This window comes from Chelonia mydas, chromosome 7 (genome assembly GCF_015237465.2).
Source record: "Chelonia mydas isolate rCheMyd1 chromosome 7, rCheMyd1.pri.v2, whole genome shotgun sequence".
NCBI classification, from domain to species: domain Eukaryota; kingdom Metazoa; phylum Chordata; order Testudines; family Cheloniidae; genus Chelonia; species Chelonia mydas.
Genome location: NC_057853.1, coordinates 91,819,650 through 91,839,848, shown reverse-complemented (window position 1 = coordinate 91,839,848; position 20,199 = coordinate 91,819,650). Strand labels below are relative to the sequence as shown.

The window sequence follows — 20,199 nt, the reverse complement described above, 5'->3', positions numbered from 1 at the left end:
CCTAATGGAATTACTCTGGATTTACACTCATGTATCTGAAATGAAAATTTGGCTCCCAATGTGCAGTTTACATCACTGTTCACATCACTGATGAATAGTTTATGGTTATCTTTTTGGCAGCCCAAGAAACAATATTGTATAATGGCATTTAAGAGTGCCACAGCATCATGAACTCTAGCAGAGATGACCTGTACCTGCTGGTTGGGGCGGGGGGGGGGGGCGGCAGAGTGAGGGCAGCTGCTTCAGCAGAAGTTACTGTGCATGCTCAGTCCATGTGACTCATAGGATCTGAATCCATTTCAGTAGATAGGATAGCATTTACTGTGACAAACAAATTAATATTCAAACCAGAGACAGTAACCCTCAGCAACCACTGACTAGTAACATCAGTAAGTGTCTGGACAAATCAAGGATCAACTTCTTCCTGGAAACCCTTTCTGTCCTCCTGCTTGCCAATGGATTTCCATCTATTGCACTATAAGTAAGCACAAACATATTCAGTGTGTGAAACTGTCACCAAGGCATAATGTCCTGTCAAGATAGTATCAGACAGCAGCTCAGAAGTGCTGGCAGGTGAATTCTTCCTGATAGCAGAAAGAAAAGTTGTATCAGTGAGTACTTTTGCTGCTTATTAAATCATTGTCATTCAATTTTCTCATAATGCTTTCTAGCTTTGCCATTAGCACTCTAGTAAACTGACTAGTTTAAACTCTATTTTTAGCAGTTCAATGTGAGACAGAAAGAGATGAACCAGGTAAGTTATTTGCCTATTGTTTTAAAATCATAATGTGCATTACATGTCATAAAGCTGATCAAGAGATTTATTATAGATTTTAAATGCTTGTTAGATTAGATAAACATGCATGCATACAATTTGCCAGAGAAGAACTAGAAAGAGAGAGAGAGAGAGAGAGAGAGATTAGATAAAAAAAGGTAGCAATAAATAGATGTTTTACGAACTGTTAATCACTATTTTTTTTAACCTGGAGTTTAAGACCACATGGCAAATTTTTAGATGCATATTTTGTGAACATTATAATCATTATAATTGCTCTTTTTGTACCATGCAATTCTTTGGAGATATTCCTCTAACAAAAACTTTTATACATGGTACCTGTCAGGTGAATGTTAGCTCCTGTAAAATGTTTTGCAAACATTAGCTACTTAGCTGCTGTAAAAAGAAAAGGAGTACTTGGTGGCACCTTAGAGACTAACCAATTTACTTGAGCATAAGCTTTCGTGAGCTACAGCTCACTTCATCGGATGCATACTGTGGAAAGTATAGAAGATCTTTTTATACACACAAAGCATGAAAAAATGGGTGTTTACCACTACAAAAGGTTTTCTCTCCCCCCACCCCACTCTCCTGTTGGTAATAGCTTATCTAAAGTGATCACTCTCCTTACAATGTGTATGATAATCAAGGTGGGCCATTTCCAGCACAAATCCAGGGTTTAACAAGAACGTCTGGGGGGGGGGGGGGAGTAGGAAAAAACAAAGGGAAATAGGTTACCTTGCATAATGACTTAGCCACTCCCAGTCTCTATTCAAGCCTAAGTTAATTGTATCCAATTTGCAAATGAATTCCAATTCAACAGTCTCTCGCTGGAGTCTGGATTTGAAGTTTTTTTGTTGTAATATCGCAACTTTCATGTCTGTAATCGCGTGACCAGAGAGATTGAAGTGTTCTCCGACTGGTTCATGAATGTTATAATTCTTGACATCTGATTTGTGTCCATTTATTCTTTTACGTAGAGACTGTCCAGTTTGACCAATGTACATGGCAGAGGGGCATTGCTGGCACATGATGGCATATATCACATTGGTGGATGAGCAGGTGAACGAGCCTCTGATAGTGTGGCTGATGTTATTAGGCCCTGTGATGGTGTCCCCTGAATAGATATGTGGGCACAGCTGGCAACGGGCTTTGTTGCAAGGATAGGTTCCTGGGTTAGTGGTTCTGTTGTGTGGTATGTGGTTGCTGGTGAGTATTTGCTTCAGGTTGGGGGGCTGTCTGTAGGCAAGGACTGGCCTGTCTCCCAAGATTTGTGAGAGTGTTGGGTCACTTGAATAGAGACTGGGAGTGACTAAGTCATTATGCAAAGTAACCTATTTCCCCTTGTTTTTTCCTACCCCCCCCCCCCAGACGTTCTTGTTAAACCCTAGATTTGTGCTGGAAATGGGCCACCTTGATTATCATACACATTATAAGGAGAGTGATCACTTTAGATAAGCTATTACCAGCAGGAGAGTGGGGTGGGGGGAGAGAAAACCTTTTGTAGTGGTAAACACCCATTTTTTCATGCTTTGTGTGTATAAAAAAGATCTTCTATACTTTCCACAGTATGCATCCGATGAAGTGAGCTGTAGCTCACGAAAGCTTATGCTCAAATAAATTGGTTAGTCTCTAAGGTGCCACAAGTACTCCTTTTCTTTTTGCGAATACAGACTAACACGGCTGTTACTCTGTTAGCTGTTGTAGCATTCCTGTCAAATAGGGAAATAGTGTCATCCTCATTTTGCAGATGGGGAAACACACAGAAATGTTAAGGCCCAGATTTTAAAAAGTATTTAGGTGCTGTGCTGAGCATTGCAACACCTGACTGATTTAGGAGCATAAATCTCACTTTCAAAAAGGGATTTAGCTATTTAGGAGCCTTCATTGATTGTCAATGGGATTTAGGCTCCCAAGAACCTAAATCACTTTAAAATGAGATGTAGGCACCTAAATCAGTTAGGTATAATGCCGAGTGCAGCAATGGCTAAATACCTTTAAAAATCAAGGCCCAAGTGTCAGTGCCAGGATTACAATGCTGGTGTCCTTTGCTGTCAGGCACATGCTTTGTCCATACACTAATTTGCAATACATGCTATTGAGTAACCTTCACTAGTGAGCAAAGGCTACATTGCACCAAAGCCATCTCAGTTGTAGGCAGCCAGCTGGGAGAAAGTCTGAGCAGCTACTAGTGCTGCCAGTGGCAACCAAGCAACACCTTCAACCTACAGCAGCAAATTATTCTAGTGTCTCCCCCACAAAAACTGAGGGGACCTACAGCCATTGGTTTGACGGGTCCCCAAAGGTAGACAATAGTGGTAGAAGGGAACTATGAATAACCCGTAACCTTCTGGAAAACTCTAACTGATCTTTTTTTTTTTACATTTTGTAAGGAAAAGGGCTAAATTTTTACTTTAAAAAGAAAAATGAAAGCTGACATTAGCCTGTGCATTGTTAGGCCCTCAAAGTGTGGAGGACAAGTGGCACCAGGCTTTGTAGGCTCCAAAAGTTAGCACTGTTAGGGACACAGGCCTGCTGGGCATAATTGCACCATGTAAGAGGTTTGTGGTTATTATGTCAAGTGTCATGAGTAAAACCCTTATTTTTTAATACTAATTCTTTGATTATAAGATGATTAAAATCCAACAGATAAATTACTCTATATGTAGAATCCTGGGGATTAGATACAAAAATGATCATTAGCTTTATTTTATCCAGCCCCCTGCTGATGCCTTAGTGTCCCTCCAGGATATTCTTGAATAATTTGTCCAAGACAGTTTTCTATTACTCAAGTGATTGGAATGCCATGACTTAGTTTGGGAGGTAATTCTGCAGTCCACTAGACCTCACACTTAGGAAATTATTCCTTTTTCAGAGCCTAAACTTTCCTTTGTTTAATATTATGTCATTCCATTACTCTTAGTTATGCTACCTTGGATTGCCTTAAAAATTCCATTCCCACTTTTGTATTTAAACCTTCACATACTTGTAGATGGTTTTCATATCCCTCCCATGTTCATTTAGGCAAACAATGCAAATTTATCTCTTGTAAGTCAATTCTCCTAGCTTCTTAACAATTTTCTCTCTGAATTATTCCAATTCATAGACATCTTTCTAGCATCAAGATGCCAAGAATTCAAACATAGCATTATAAGGGTGATCTCACCAAAGCAATGTAGATAGATTATTAATATTATGCCACTGGTCCATGCCATGATATGTCTCTATATGTAGCACAAAAGTACTTTTTTTTTTTTTTTGCTGCCAAAGAACAGTGCAACTTCATTTCTAACTTGCTGTCCATGATCATACCTACGTCTTCTTCAGCATTAGTACTTTCCATATACTTTCCTTTCATTGAATATCTATGTTTTGGATAATTCTTATCTAGATGCACTATTTTGCATTCTTCTGGGGTGAACCTCATTTTATTATATCTTGCCCATATTTGTAACCTCTGTAGGCCCCTTTGTATTTGTGTCCTCACTTGTGTTCACAAAGCCTCTCCATTAAGTATCAAGCGCAAATTCAATTAATGTGCTATCTATCTTTTGTTCTCGATTATTAATAACATTACATAAAACCAGGGTTAGCACAGATTCTTCTGGCACCTCACTGGACATCTTTTCCCCGCTCAGTACATTACCATTTATCATTGTCCATTGTTTACAGACAGTCAGTATTGAAGTCCATACAACAGCACTTGTATAATAGCTACTCCATCTACTTCTTTTCATTCAGTGATTTCTTGCCTCTTAGCTTTCCCTAATTATGTTTGTTAGAAGGATTATAAATATATATCTATTGAAAAATGAAGCCAACATTTTTTGCTACATTATTTATTTTCTTATTGTGTTGATGCTTTCCCAAACTTATTCTAAAGTTATACAGATTTTAGAAATCTTGTGCTATTGGGTTGCACTAGTATTCTGCCCAAATTGTTACTAAACATTTTAAAAAATTATAAACATTTCTGAACATTAATATCATGGATTAATCATATCAACCTAATATATCCAGACAGAGGCCACAAAAATCCAGATATTGGAATTTTTGCAATTAAAGTGAACACGTTACATCTATGTTTGTTTTGAAAATCTTAGATGATTTAACTGTATTAACTACTGTCGACACGGAGATATACCACACTCAGACATAAACACTGAGCTGAATGGGAAACCGTGTAAATACCTTTGGCATTTATATGCTACTTGAATCTATTTAAATAACCACATCTGTCAGTTATCCGTCTTAGGAATTTCCATGGACTGTAAGAGCTCAGGACTAGCATACAACTAAGAACTATGCCATAAATAGTTTTATGTGATGTAGTAACTGCAGACGTCAAAGGTAGGCTATGTCATACATGTTAAAATAACAAACTACGTATATGTCAGAATTACTTTGAAATAGCAACACTGTCAATGCCAAGCACGTGTACTAGTTTTTCTGTTCACGTTGCACTGAAAATGATTATGCTGAGTGAACTTCTAATGTTAAATCTCTCTGTATAATAGTGTGAACATTTAAATCTCATATTCACTAAAAATGTGTTCTTTACTGACACCTTTTAGGAAACTTGACAGTAAAATCCTATATTAGGAGATCTGAGTACTGGGAACACCTGCAGATTTTTTTAGGTATAACTTCTTGTAGGACTGTATTACTAAGAAAAAAATGTTTTAAAACTGTAGAACTGAGAGAAGGACTGGGGGATCTGTAAGAGAACCCAGATGCTTTATTGGGGCGTGATGAATTTAATGCATATAGTTACAGTGAAGTCCTGGGGTCCTAAACATTGAAGCAGTTTAATTTACAGATCACAAAAAAGAAGTACAAGGAGCACAAAAAGCATCATTAGGTTGGTGTTTTCCTAGTTATAAATCACTGACTTCAGAAAACAAGTAACAATGGCACAAATAAAACAGGCTTAATAAAGCAGTTAAGTAACCTAAGCACCAATAAAGAGCTTTTACTTTGATGCTATCTCTTTCTGTATATTTTCACAAACACTTAGCACAAAAAATTGCAGGTGCCAAAGTGAATTTAATAAAGAAGATCCTTTGCAGTTATCAAATAATTTAAAGAAAGGTCAACCTAAGGTCAACCAAATTGCATCTGAAATGAAGGATGGTCTGAACCTGTGATTTCATGCAACAAACATGATTCATTATTTGTAGATAAGCACATGCCTTCCTCTGTAGCATGGGGCACGGGTCACTTGCTGGAGGATTCTCTGCTCCTTGAAGTCTTTAAACTACGATTTGAGGACTTCAATAGCACAGATATAGGTGTGGTTTTTTTTGTAGGAGTGGTGGGTGAAATTCTGTGGCCTGCGTTGTGCAGGAGGTCAGACTAGATGATCATAATGGTCCCTTCTGACCTAAATATCTATGAATCTATGAATCTATGTATGCCATAGAATTTAGCAGAATTACACTAAGCCAATTTAGCTGTTATCTGCTTAAAAAATGGGGACACAAGATACTAGAGTTAATTGTGAACTGTCACAGCTAAGGAAAACAATCAACTACTAAAAAATGACACCCTATAAAATTAGTCTAAAAGGAAGCTAAAAGATTTGAACTCTTTTTCTTAGGCAATTAAAGAGCACGCAAGTCCTATCAAATTTCCTATAATAAAAACCATAGCACAATATTCAAGGAGCCTGACAGCCCCAGAAAGTAAACAATAATAAGATCACAAATAAATCAGTTTTCAGAGTAGCAGCCATGTTAGTCTGTATTCGCAAAAAGAAAAGGAGTACTTGTGGCACCTTAGAGACTAACCAATTTATTTGAGCATAAGCTCAGCTGTAGCTCACGAAAGCTTATGCTCAAATAAATTTGTTAGTCTCTAAGCTGCCACAAGTACTTCTGTTCTTTTTGCAAATAAATCAGTGTTATCAAAAGCAGACCAAAAATCTAAGCTCAAACCCCACTTTGGTGGATAACACTTTGATCGAAACTCATATATATTGTGTAAAAATATATTCTATATAGGAATAGCAACAACATGGGACTGTCAATGATGCAGGAAATATACTCAACTACTATTGCTAAAATGTTTGATCTTCTAGGCTTTAGCAGCCTCAAATCCACATCACCTACCCACCCATCATCCCCACCCCAAAAAACAAAAACAAAAACAAACAAAAAAACCAGGGACAGTCACCAGGATGATGAACTTTCTTAAACACAAATGGATGAGGCAGGAGATTTACACTGAAAAAATATTAAAATAAAGAGCTTTGATATGGACTGATACTGGAAACATGCTGTAGCATATAGAAACAGTAATGTCATAGGTGAAAAGGAGGATTGGGCACCCTTTGAGTTCACAGCAACCTGACTGGACAGTGTCAGCTGCACAGCTGATAATCTGTGAAATGGTGTTCTTTAACACTAAATATTTGCCTACTTTGTTTTTAAACAGGACTATGCTGGTTTTACCACTGGCATTCTTTTAAGTTTACCAGCCAATGTTAATTTGTTGCTTCACATCGCTCTGCAATGGTTTTTAACAATACAGTACAGAGTGGCTCTATATAGTATTAAAGTTATATACAATATAAAAATGGGTGTCTATCAAGTTTCTTATTCATACCACCAATTGTTAATGCCCTGTGTTGTTTGTTTGTTTTTGGGAGGGAAAAGAGTAGTCATTCCTTCCCCTAAGAAACAGAAAAAAAAAGCTCAGTGTGATTATAATTAACAAAACATACTGCTACTGCATAGCTTTGATTCTTATGCTGTATGGAATATTGGAGCCCAATTTATTGTGCGCTAATGAGTCTGTTAATTGTGCCAACACAAAGGGGTCTACATAGCCATTTTACTATACCAACACATACTGTAGCACTGGCTGTTAGGCAGCCTTGTCTCCCTTCAGTTTTGCTTCTGTAGCCTGGACATAGGTGGCTGCATTTTCTCAGAATTAATGAGATAATGCCATTGTACGCAACTAATCTTGGCGACGCTGGTTTCTCACAGTTAATAAAGGGGAATGTTTCTGTGTAATTTTCTTGAAGGTGTGAACTAGAACAGGCTGGAGAGTTTATAATACCCTAAGAATCACTATATAGAAAGTCCCTGTGTTGGTAGAAAAATATGATAGAAAAGGATTAGAAAATACAACACAAAGCTTGTTTTTCGTCATCCCCCCGCTTTGGTTTACTAGTGCAGTTCTTTATCATTCTTTCTTTTAAAAAGTAGCATAATGTATGTGGAAATATAAAAAATACTCTATGAATAAATGCCTCTCTCTAGAAACAAACATTAAATGTCTGTCATGTTGCTTTCACGCATTCTGATCATATTATGAAACAATTGTGTAAGAACATAGAAAGATGACTACTTCTTATGCTGACCCTGCTCCTGTGCCTACTGGGTATGGGACAGGAACTATGTTAATTGTGTTGATCATTGATCTCTTTTTGGTGGTGGACAAAGATCAGGGACCAGAGCTATTGTGATGTAGGGGCTTTGCACCATGCTGCCATAAAGTCAACATAACCAGCTCAGGGTGTAAAGGAGATGCTCCAGCGCCACAAATCCAACCCAAGGGCATTTATGCCATTCACCATGCTGCTGATGTAGTAAAGAAAAAGGAACATGGCTAGAGGAAAGGGGGAAGGGTTGCCAGGATGCCTGTGTGCTATGCTGATCCTCAGCTGCATTTATGAGCCTTTGTGGCTATTGCAGTTTGGCATAAACTAGAGCAGTTGTCAGGTTGCTTTAACAGAGGGCAGGAGGAACAGCATGTACCAGAACAGAGAAGCAAGTATAAAGATGAGCTTTAAGCCATGTTCGCACACCAACCCTTGACTTGTTTTCTGGGCAGTTTGGCTGCGCCAGAGGATCTGTCCCCAGATGTCTATGCTGATTCTTTTAGATCTGTCAGTTGCCTTTAGAACAGTTAACACATGTGGGCGTTAATACATCTGTGGCTCCTGGCAGGGATAAACAGTGTTTACTTTGGTGTCTCTGTTCTTCTCACATTGAGAAGATCCAAAGTGTAGGACTGGTCAATTCCATGGGCCGCTCTTGTGGAGTTCTGCAGGGTTCTATTTTGTCATCCCTTCCTCACTATGTATGTTGAGGTTACAAGAGGAGTTTGGTTTGAGTCACAGTCCCATTAGTATGTTGATTGAATTTAACTCTACACTGTTCAGTGGACCAAAACAGTTTATAGCCATTCCGTTTTCCCAGCCTACTTCTACATTGGGATTTTTTTCCCTCAAATTTTCCACAATTGCTACCATCATTCCAACTCCACTGGTACTGGCAATAGTGAGAGTTCTAGTGGTCTCAGGGGCTCCCCAGCAATTTTAAATACAATTTAATCTAACCTTACTCAGAGCAGATATCAACAGTACACAAGTTAAAACACTGAGAGAGCATTGTCTGCATTAGCATTCCCACGATGGTTCTGTGGAGTTGAACCGTTGGTAGCAACGATAGCAAATTATATGGAAAAATTCCTAGTGTATACAACACTTTAGTTCCTGGCTGAGATTTAGGCATGTTTGAGAGCTAGTCCTCCGGTTCAGTCCTGATAAAACCAAGCAACAGTGGTGTGCTCGGGAAAACAATTATTATTTCATTTATTTATTTTCAAGATATACTCACAGTACATAGAAAGGACCATCTCTATTCTATGCTCTAAAATTGTAAAAAAGACTTCCCCAAGAATCTTCCTTCACCTAATAACTAATATAAATAATAACCTAGCGGCTAAAAATGTATTTCTAATCTTTACCATCTGCCACCAGAGTTCTCCCAGTCTCTCTGCAGATATAATGGCAGAAGCCCTATTAGTTGAGGGAGTTCACCTGCCTTTTGTTACTCATGTTTGCACACTAAGAGTTTTACTGGACCTTGAGCTGCTCCTGGATTTCCAGATAGCAGCTGTAATCAGGACTTCTTATTTTCCTCTTCACTTGACCAGGATATTAGACTCTTTCCTATCCAATATAGGCCATTACACACACTTCCCATCATTGCTGCTTTTGTCACTTCTTGATTGGATTGGATTGATTGGATTGCTTCAACATGGAGTTACACCTGAGGGCCATTCCGAAACTTCAGCTATTTAATAATGGTTCAGTATGTCAGCATGTTTTAACAGGCTCCATAGATTTCACTGGCTTTCATTTTATCTCGAGGTGCAGTTCAAGATGTTGGTTTTGGACCTTTACTGGCTTGGGTCCTTGGTTTCTTAGATAATATGTTTCCCCACACATTTTACCTGGACAATTGACATCAGCTGAAATATTCAGCATTCACTAGATTTAAATGTTAGCAAGCAGGTTGCAGAGTGTTCTGGTGAACTCCAGAACTCACTCGCTGCCCACCCTAGTGTGAGAGAGAGCCCAAGTGTGTTGACATTCCGGACATGTTGTGAGTCTTGTCCATTCAACCAGACTTTTCCTGAGGGATCAGGTGAAAAGAGACAGTTTAAGTTCGTTAGAGAGCGCATTTAATGCAGCTCTTTTACAAGATGTTTTGTCATTGTGCAATTTGTGGTTTTAATTAATGTTTTTATTGCATGGATGATTAGAGGCAGATGACTGGACAACAATAGAAATACAACCATATGTATTTCATTCATATGGAACTCTGGGCAGACTAAGGATTTTGCCAATAAGGTTTAACACTGTAATTTGCATTTGGTCACTTTCTTTATTTTACCCTTTTTTTAGATCATGTCTATGTACCAAAAGAAAAAAAAAAGTAACATGGCAGTCCTGTTTGGTTTCCTGCATTTACTGTACTAAATCCTAAGGCTTTCATTCCATCCCTACACAGGTAAAAACCCTTTGACTTGAACAAGCTCTTCCTGTGTAAGGCCCATGTATAGCTTTATAGTTCTTAACTACCTGGAAGGGAAGAAAATCTTGAAATTTTAAGCAACTTTACTATGCAACTCTGTTTTCTATTCCCTCTTCACCCTGCAATCACGTGTGTCTGTGCATGTGCATGTCTGAGCACATGTATGTACATGCAGCAATAATTTGCAAACATATGGGGAGAGATTCTAAGAGGCATTCCCCACATTAACTGTCAATGGAAACCTTTTGTACAGTACGTCATACAGCATATGCAAGAGAGAGCATGTGTGTATATACATGAACATATTTACTCATTATCACACTGCCGCACAGAGCCTAAGACTGGACTGGTTAGTTTAAAATGCTAAAATGATTCCCTTGGGATTTATGAGCTAAGAGTGCTCAAGGGTTTAGTGTCCTGACATCTCTTTAATTAGCAGCCTCCAAGATCCCACACTAAGAAGACACTAAGCCAGTGCCTTCTGTCATATCTCAAGGGTTCCAGAAGGTTTGGAAGCCACAGAGCAAGCCTACTGTACTATGCCCGTGACAGCTACAGTATGTGCAACGGACTTTTTTCCTACTAGCATCAGATTCGGACTTCTTGCTGCTGCTCCTGTTTCTAGGGTTATGCAGTTCTAAAAAGCCATAAGAAAGAGCCACACAAAATGGGTGGGATAAATAAAGACGATGTTGAGAAATACTTAGAGAACAACCCCCAGTTTGCCAAGGAGTATTTCGACCGAAAGCTAAGGGCAGAAGTGCTGGGAACCGTCTTCAAAGTCAGCCCTGGGGAAGTGAAGGATGGAGTTTCCTTCAAAGAGATGTCCCGGCTGGAGGAGTCTCATTTGCTCTTTGAGCTGCTGACAGAAATCCAGGAGGAAGCAAGCAGCATGGAGAAGATAGTGCACAAGGCCCTACAGAGGCTGGCACAGCTGGTGGCAGCTGACCGGTGTAGCATGTTCATCTGCCGTGCCCGCAATGGCACCCCTGAGGTTGCCACCAGACTTTTCAATATCACCGCCACCTCCAAGTTTGAGGAGAACCTGGTGGCCCCAGACAATGAGATTGTTTTTCCTCTGGACATTGGGCTAGTGGGATGGGTTGCTCATACCAAGAAGCTTTTTAATGTACCTGATGTGAAAAAGGTAAGTGAGTGTCTTGTTCTGGGGCCTGGGTCTCTATTCCTTTGCTGAATTTCTTGTAGAGGGCCTATGGTACAGAATGGGGTTTTTGCATAGACTCGTTCCTCAAAGTGCCAAACCCCAGACAGGAGACAGAAACCCAGAATGAGAAACATGAGAAAACCAATGGGATATGAAGTTTAAAATCAGGTGGGGTCATTTTATCTAGTGTGGTTTGTTACTTCATATTTCCTGATTCAACATTTGTGATGTAAATAATTTACTGTGCAACAAGGAGGAGGGCATCAGATTAGTTTGGGACTGATGTAAATTTGAGTCCTTAATGACCAAGGTAGGCTCCTCTCTGTTGTCCTAAGCAAAGTGATAAATGTTCTCCCTTATTATTCCATAGTCACCCATTCAGACCGTTACTGAATAGATCAGTTATTAGCATTTTGCTTCCCTAGGTCACTGCATGGCTGGTAGTCAGAGCTGGCAGTGATTTTTAAGGCGGTGAATGAGCTGAGAGAAAAGATGGGCACAAACCAGAGTATTCAGATTGAAGTCTAGTTTTCAATGTAAAACACCCAGAAAGCTTGAGGGTGTTAAAACCCTGGCTTTCGGTTCAGATCCGTCTCTAGCTGAGACATAACTGGTCAGATCTGCTCATCACCTTTCAGATCACCTAATCTATTTTCACAGACTCATCCTTTTCACTTGTAACTTAGACAAAGGTTACATCATAAGTATCATAGGACGAGCATTACTCCAATTCCAAATGTATGAACGAAGACAGCTTCAGAATGTCTGCTCTGAAATAAATGGGGAAGCAGACACGTTCTCTCATGGATATTGACATCTGCAGACTTGCTGAATTTAAGTTATCAAATGATGGCATCTCGTCTGTAAACCTCTCAGCACCAGACATCAGCTGGTGTAAAGTGGAATACTCCAATGGAGCTATGCCAGTTAGATCAGCTGAGGATCTGGCTCCTCGACATTTAATTCATAGTTTTATATCAAAATTCAGTGCCGTTTTAGAGAAAGAAGGCCTGATCCTGAATTCAATGAGAATTTTGAGTGTACAAACAATGCACAATGGGAGCCTTTATGGATTGCAACTATCCATGGCTTCATGGAGATAAACAAGACATTTTACATTTAATCATATTGCTAAAAGTCAGCCAAAATCAAGGCTATTTTAATTACAAGCTTATATTGGCCTGGTTTCAGGCTATTATTAAAACTCAAGAAAAGAGACAAGTACGTGTGAAAAGAACTTTTCCTAATTTTTAAAAAACAAAAGGCTCAGACCTGCAGTCATTACATAGACTAAACTCCTGCTGAAGTCAATGGGAATTTTGGGAGTCAAAGTAATGCAGGATTGGGCCCAATATCTGACTGACTGCTAAGATGCTGCTGCTTTTGTGACACAGAGTATCTGACTTACTGCCTCTTACCGACAAATGGAGAGACTGGTGGATAATCCTTCTAAATTCATAAGGCTGATTATGTGAGAAAAGATCAAGAGGATCAAGAAAGATGTGCATTTCTTTAGACCTTGCACTGTTCACTTCATATGATCATGTGTAAGGCTGCTTGCAGCGGGGCGGCTCATCTAGTTCTACTGTTCTTCTGTTCTGTGTCCAAAAAACTGTGCCAAGCTAAAAATAATCTGAATGTTTTTAAATAAGATCACAATGTTCTTTTTGCCCCATTAGTCGTTCTGTGTGTATGTTCTGGGAACGTAATAGAGCCAAGGTCTGATGTCCAATTATTATTCAACCAACCAATTTTTAAAAGTAATTTAATATAATTAATGAAATTATTGTATTTTTACTCATACATGCATTTATTAGGGAAACAGAAGTCTATGCCAATACAGCAGCACTAGAAACTTTGGGGCCAAATCCTGGTGCCACTGAAGTCAATTGCAAAACTCCCATAGATTTCAATGGGACCAAGATTTGGCCTTTAAAAATAATTGTGCAATCCTTAAAATGATCAACATCTCCATTCTACCAGTAAAAGAGTTAAAGGATCCAAACCCACACTCCTTACTCATGCAAAACTCCCACTCACGTCACTGCGAGGTTTACCTAAGTAGGGACTGCAGGATTGGGCTTTTAATCAGTAACATTTCTTATGTCATGGGTTAATTATAATACTGAAGCAGGAGCTCCTGCTGATCAGACCTTAAATCCTTATCACGTAGTCTTGAAAAGGGAGTCGTTTTCATTCAAATTGCATTCTACGTGCTTCCAGGAAAACAGGACTGTCCACTACCTGAGTGCTAAGCAAAAATATGACGATGGTCCTTTCTGGCCCTGGAATCTATGAAATCATTTACACCTATATATAGGGCCCTACCAAATTCACGGTCCATTTTGGTCAATTTCATGGTCATAGAATTTTAAAAATCATAAATTTCATGATCTCAGTTATTTAAATCTGAAATTTCAGGGTGTTGTCACTGTCGGGATCCTGACCCAAAAAGGAGCTGTGGAGGGTCACAAGCTTATTGTAGGGGAGGTTGCAGTACTGCTACCCTTACTTCTGCCCTGCTGCTGGCAGCAGCACTGCCTTCAGAGCTGGGCAGCTGGAGAGCGGTGGCTGTTGGCTGGGAGCCCATCTCCGAAGGCAGAGACGGTGCCAGCAGCAGCACAGAAGTAAGGATGGCATGGCATGGTATTGCCACCCTTATTTCTGCACTGCTGCCGCAGAGCTGGGCCTTCAGTCAGCAGCCACCACTCTTTGGCCACCCAGCTCTGAAGGCAGCAGTGCAGAAGTAAGGGTGCATGGTATGGTATTGCCAACCTCACTTCTGTGCTGCTGCCTTCAGAGCTGGGTGCCTGGCCAACAGCTGCCACTCTCTGGTCTTCCAGCTCTGAAGGCAGTGAGGAAGTAAGGGTGCCAATACATGACCCCCCTAAAATAACCTTGCAATGCCACCTGCAACTCCCTTTGGGTCAGGACCCCCAATTCACACTAGTCTCCCCTGTGAAATCTGTACAGTGTACGGTAAAAGCACACAAAAGACCAGATTTCACAAGGGGGAGACCAGACTTCACGATTCGTGATGCATTTTTCATGGCCGTGAATTTGGTAGGGCCCTACCTATATACAGTTTAATTTTATTTAGTGACGTAATAACAATACATAGCTATAGAATCATCTCGTTGTGTGGACGTGGCCATGGAGCGCAATGAGTGAACATTTTCACATACCGATGTCTCAAGAACATTTATGTTGTGACTTACTGACAGTAGGGATTTACCATTGCTGACCACTTTCCACTTCATATTCATTGTCTAGTATTTAACTGCGTGTCACCGATTAAGGAGAAGGGAAAGAATTCATCCCTATGTAACTTTGTTCAAGTTAATGCGCTGTGACAAAGCTCTGTCCTTGCCTCCGTGGGTCCCGCATTTCCTGGCGGATTTTGCTAGCCTTAGAGGCTCACCGTGACCCTGCATGTAACCCTTCTCTCTCTAGAGACAAGGGTCACAGTCTACTGAGCCATTTTCATCATAAGCCAGCGAGGGAGGTCAGGAGAAATTATCCTTCCTTGCACAGTCCCTGTTGTCTCCCAGTCTCAGTGATTAATCAGGGGGCAACGGTGGGGGGGAGGGAGCCCGGGCCCACCCTCTACTCCGGGCTCCAGCCCAGGGACGCTAATAGTATCAGCTATGGTAGCTGACCTTTTAGAAACATGACATGTACAATTCCCTGGGCTACTTCCCCCACAGCAGCCCTCACTTCCTCAAGCTCCACTTCACCCTTACCTCAGGGCCTCCTTCCTTGTGCCTGATATGGTGTGTACTACTCAGCCTCTCCAACAGCGCAACTTCCTCTCACAGCTCCTGACATGCACACCCACCTGACTAACTGGGAGGCTTTTAACTAGTTTCAGCCAGCCCCTGATTGGCTTCAGGTGTCCCAATCAACCTAGCCTTCTCCCTGCCTTCTTAATTGGCCCCAGGTGTCTTAATTGACCAGGAGCAGCTGCCATTTCACTTATCCTGGTACCAGGGATTTGTTTAGCCTGGAGCTAATATATCTATCTCCCACTATTTTTCTATAGCCATCTGGCCTTGCCCTGTCCCCTGCTCAACACCATAGAGTTGGGCAACTTGGGACGCCAGGCAGTATGCTCGTGACAGACCATCAGTGTTGCCATGGTGGCATCCAGCCCTGTGCCATATGTGGAACTGGAATGGTTGGAGGGATAAGAACCACCTGGTGACCCTTGCACTCTTTTCCTTATTCCGCTGCATCCACTGGAGGGGTTCATGGTCCGTCACAAGAGTAAATCGCCGGCCTAAGAGGTAATAACGCAGTGTCTCATAGCCCATTTGACAGCAAGGCATTCTCTCTTGACTACTGCATATTTCTGTTCTCTTGGGAGAAGCTTTTTGCTTAGGTAGAGGATCGGGTGTTCCTCTTCTCCCACCATTTGCGACAGAACTGCCCCCAACCCCACCTCGGAAGCGTCTGTTTGTAAAATAAATTCCCTGTTAAAGTCTGGGGCTATGAGTACGGGGTCATTACAGAGGGCAGTCCAAAGGTCTGTAAATGCCCCCTCTGCTGCGTCGGTCCACTTTACCATGTCTGGACCTCGGGCCTTCACCAGGTCCGTTAGGGGACTTGCCCTAGTGGCGAAGTGGGGAATAAAACGTCGGTAGTAGCCTACCACGCCTAGGAATGCACGGACCTGCTTCTTTTGGGTCGGCCGGGGCCAGTTTTGAATTGCCTCTAGCTTATTCGTTTGGGGCTTCACTATGCCCCTTCCCACAATATATCCCAGACACCTAGCCTCTGCTAGCCCTATGGCGCATTTAGCGGGATTAGCAGTGAGACCAGCCCGCCTTAAGGTGCACAGTACTGCCTCAACTTTCTCCAAGTGGGTTCCACAGTCTGGCGTATGGATGATGACATCATCTAGGTATGCAGCTGCGTAACTAGTATGGGGGCGCAGCAGCTTATCCATGAGGCACTGGAATGTGGCTGGGGCCCCATGTAGCCCAAAACGGAGGACGGTGTACTGGAATAGCCCATCCAGGGTGGAGAATGCTGTCTTTTCTTTATCTTCTTTGATCAGAGGAATCTGCCAGTACCCTTTTGTCAGATCCAGTGTAGTCAAGAATCGGGCACTACCCAGTCGGTCAACCAGTTCGTCGATGCGTGGTATGGGGTATGCATCAAACTGGGATATTTCATTGAGTCGGTGAAAGTCATTACAGAATCTCATGGTACCGTCAGGTTTAGGCACTAGAACAATGGGACTGGACCATTGACTGAACCACCAGATTCTTCAATAACCCCTAATTCTAACATTTTCTTTACTTCGGCTTTGATTTCTTCTCTTTTGGCTTCTGGGATTCGGTAGGGTCTCAGTGTTACCTTGGCTCCAGGGATCGTGCAAATATGGTGATAGGTCTCAGTCATCCACCCTGGATTTGTAGAGAACACATCTCGGTTGCAATTAATCATGTCGGCTGCCTCGATCTTTCGGATCGGCGTCAAGTCGGATGATATCCTCACTTGCTCGTGTAAGTTATCCTCCTGGGGAAGGGTCTCCTGCATGACTAAGCATGCCTCTCGATCATGCCAAGGTTTTAGAAGATAGATGTGGTAAATTTGCTCTGATTTCCGGCGGCCTGGCTGCCGCGCCTTATAGTTCACCTTTCCTACGGCTTCAATTATTTCGTAGGGTCCCTGCCACTGGGCCAACAGTTTACTTTCTGCTGTGGGCACCAGTACCATCACCCGATCCCCTTGTTGGAACCATCGAAGCTTCGCTTGGTGGTTATAATGGGTTCGTTGTGTCTCCTGTGCTCTCTCCAAGTGTTCCCGTACAATGGGCGTAACTCGGGCTATCCGATCTCTCATCTGCAGTACATGCTCAACTATGTTCCTTCTGGGATTTGACTCCTCTTCCCAGGCTTCTCTGGCTATGTCCAATATGCCTCGAGGGTGGTGCCCATATAGTAGTTCGAATGGAGAGAAACCCATGGAGGCTTGCGGAACCTCCCAGATGGCGAACATGAGGTAAGGCAATAGGGTATCCCACTCTTTCCCATCCCAGCTCACCACTTTCCTGATCATGGCCTTGAGGGTCCTATTGAACCTTTCCACAAGGCCATCTGTTTGTGGGTGGTATACAGAGGTCTGTAGGGCTTGTACATGGAGCAATGACCAGAGATCTTTCATCAACTTGGACATGAAAGGTGTCCCTTGATCAGCCAATATCTCCTTGGGTAGCCCAACCCAGGCAAAGATCTGTACTAGCTCCTTAGCTATTGTCTTGGAAGCTGTGTTGCGCAGGGGAACAGCTTCCGGGTACCGGATTGCATAGTCCAGTACAACAAGCACATGTTGGTGGCCCCGAGCTGTCTTCTCTAGGGGCCCTACCAGATCCATGGCTATCCGTTCGAAAGGAACCTCTATTATTGGAAGAGGTATCAAAGGAGCCCGCAAGTGCAGGCGAGGGCTGTGTAACTGACACTCCAGACAAGAGGTGCAGTATCGCCGGACATCTTCATGTACTCCTGGCCAGAGGAACCTCCGCAGGATCCGTGCCTGGGTTTTCTCTACCCCTAGGTGTCCTCCAAACAGGTGACTGTGGGCGAGACTCAATATGGATTTTTGATGTTTTCGTGACACCAGAAGTTGTTGTATCTCTTGCTCCTGCCTTTGCACCACGCGGTACAGGAGATCTTTCTTCACTATAAAGTGAGGTCCGGGACCCTGGACCTTCCCATCCACGGGTATCCCATCGATCTCGGCCACCTCTTTCCTGGCGTTATCATATCTGGGGTCCTCCGCCTGGTCCCGCCCAAAAGTCTCTCTCCCAGGACTAACCTGCCCAAGCTCCCAGGGGCCGGTTTCTGCTTCTTCCAACGGCTCGCCACCATCATGGCTGGGGGCAGCTTCTGGCTCACCTTCTGTGGTGGAAGTTTCTCTGTTGGCTGCTCGCGTCCATCTGCCTACTAGGGAGGTCTTCTGGCCCTGGGTCAGGATCCAGGTTCCCAAGGCCTTCGCGGCCTTCCTCTCTTTTTTTGTCTTCTGGGTTTTTCGGGGGGCTGAGAACAGATCCTGAGAAATCTCAGTGAACATCGGGGGTTGACATTCCCCCAGTGACGAGTCGCTGTCCTCAGGGTCCCCATTTCCCTCCAACCTCTCCGGGGGGAGTAAATTATCAAACCCTGGATAGTCCCTCCCAATGACTACAGGATATGGGAGTTTAGGAACTACGCCCACAGTCACCTCAATGGGGTTTCCCTGAACCTCTATCTCCACTGGGATGGTGGGGTAATGGTTCATGGCCCCATGCATGCACATCACTGCTACACATTTGGCTCATAGCAGCTGAATACTTTTTACCGGCTTACCAGATATGAGGGTGATAGCACTCCCAGAGTCCACAAGTGCTGTAGTCTCTACTCCATTTATCCTCACTGGCCTGGTGTAATTATGCGGGGCTAATGCAACCCCCACAAGGTGAATAAGGGAGCATGGGGCCTCCCAGTCCCCCAAGTTACATTGCATAGGCTCCTTGGTGCTGGGACACTGTGCTGCTATGTGTCCCCACTCCCCACATGCATAACATCTATAATTGCTTTTAATCACTCCCCTATCCCAGGGTTAGGGGGTTTAGTCCCAGGGTTCCCCCCATTCAGGCCAATCCCTTCCTTCTGGGGTCCCCGCTGGTTTTCGGGCCCCCCCCGCCTTCTTCCACCTAGGACTCCCCGGGGGTTTGACTGCCCAACCTTCCAGGGTTGGGGTCGGGTGCTTGCTTCAAAAGGGGCCTTCCTTGGGTAGTCGGGTCAGTTCCCTGGCTGTCATCCATCTTTCTACCAGTGTGATCATCTCGTCGTACGTGGACGGATAGTTCTGGCCTACCCATTTGCAGAGATCTGGCGGCAGTCCCCGCATGTAATGGTCTATGACCAGGGTCTCCAAAATCTCCTCTGGCCTGCACACCTCAGACTGTAACCACTTCCACACAAGGTGTATGAGGTCGAATAGCTGGGACCTCTGGGGTTTGTTCTCCTGGTATTTCCACTCATGGAACCTCTGGGCCCTTACCGCTGCCGTTACCCCTGATCGTGCCAGGATCTCTGCCTTCAGACGGGTATAGTCAGTGGCATCCATGGCAGGCAAGTCAAAGTAGGCCTTCTGGGCCTCTCCACACAAAAAAGGGGCGAGAATGCTGGCCCACTGCTCCTGGGGCCACGCCTCACGCTGAGCAGTCCTTTCAAATGAGAGGAGATATGCCTCTACGTCATCTCCTAATGTCATCTTTGGCAGACAACCAGTGGCCCTCAGGGTTCGCATCCCGTCAGACTCCCGGGCCTGGGTGGTGAGGATCTTCAGCTGGTCCACCACCCCTCTCAAGAGGGCATGATCTTGGGTCGCCTGGCTCATCAATAATTGATTGGTTTCCTGCTGTAGCCGCATAGACT

The 20,199-nt window shown here is 42.9% G+C and overlaps 1 protein-coding gene across 1 annotated transcript in view; it reads left to right on the top strand.

Moving 5' to 3' along the window:
• The first annotated feature begins 11,275 nt into the window (after window positions 1-11,275).
• The window catches only part of PDE6C (phosphodiesterase 6C), a 55,723-nt gene continuing 46,799 nt past the window's right edge, over window positions 11,276-20,199 (top strand). The window contains exon 1 of the mRNA XM_007053002.4: window positions 11,276-11,755. Coding sequence (XP_007053064.2) covers window positions 11,276-11,755 — 480 coding nt within the window. The remainder of the gene's footprint in view (window positions 11,756-20,199) is intronic.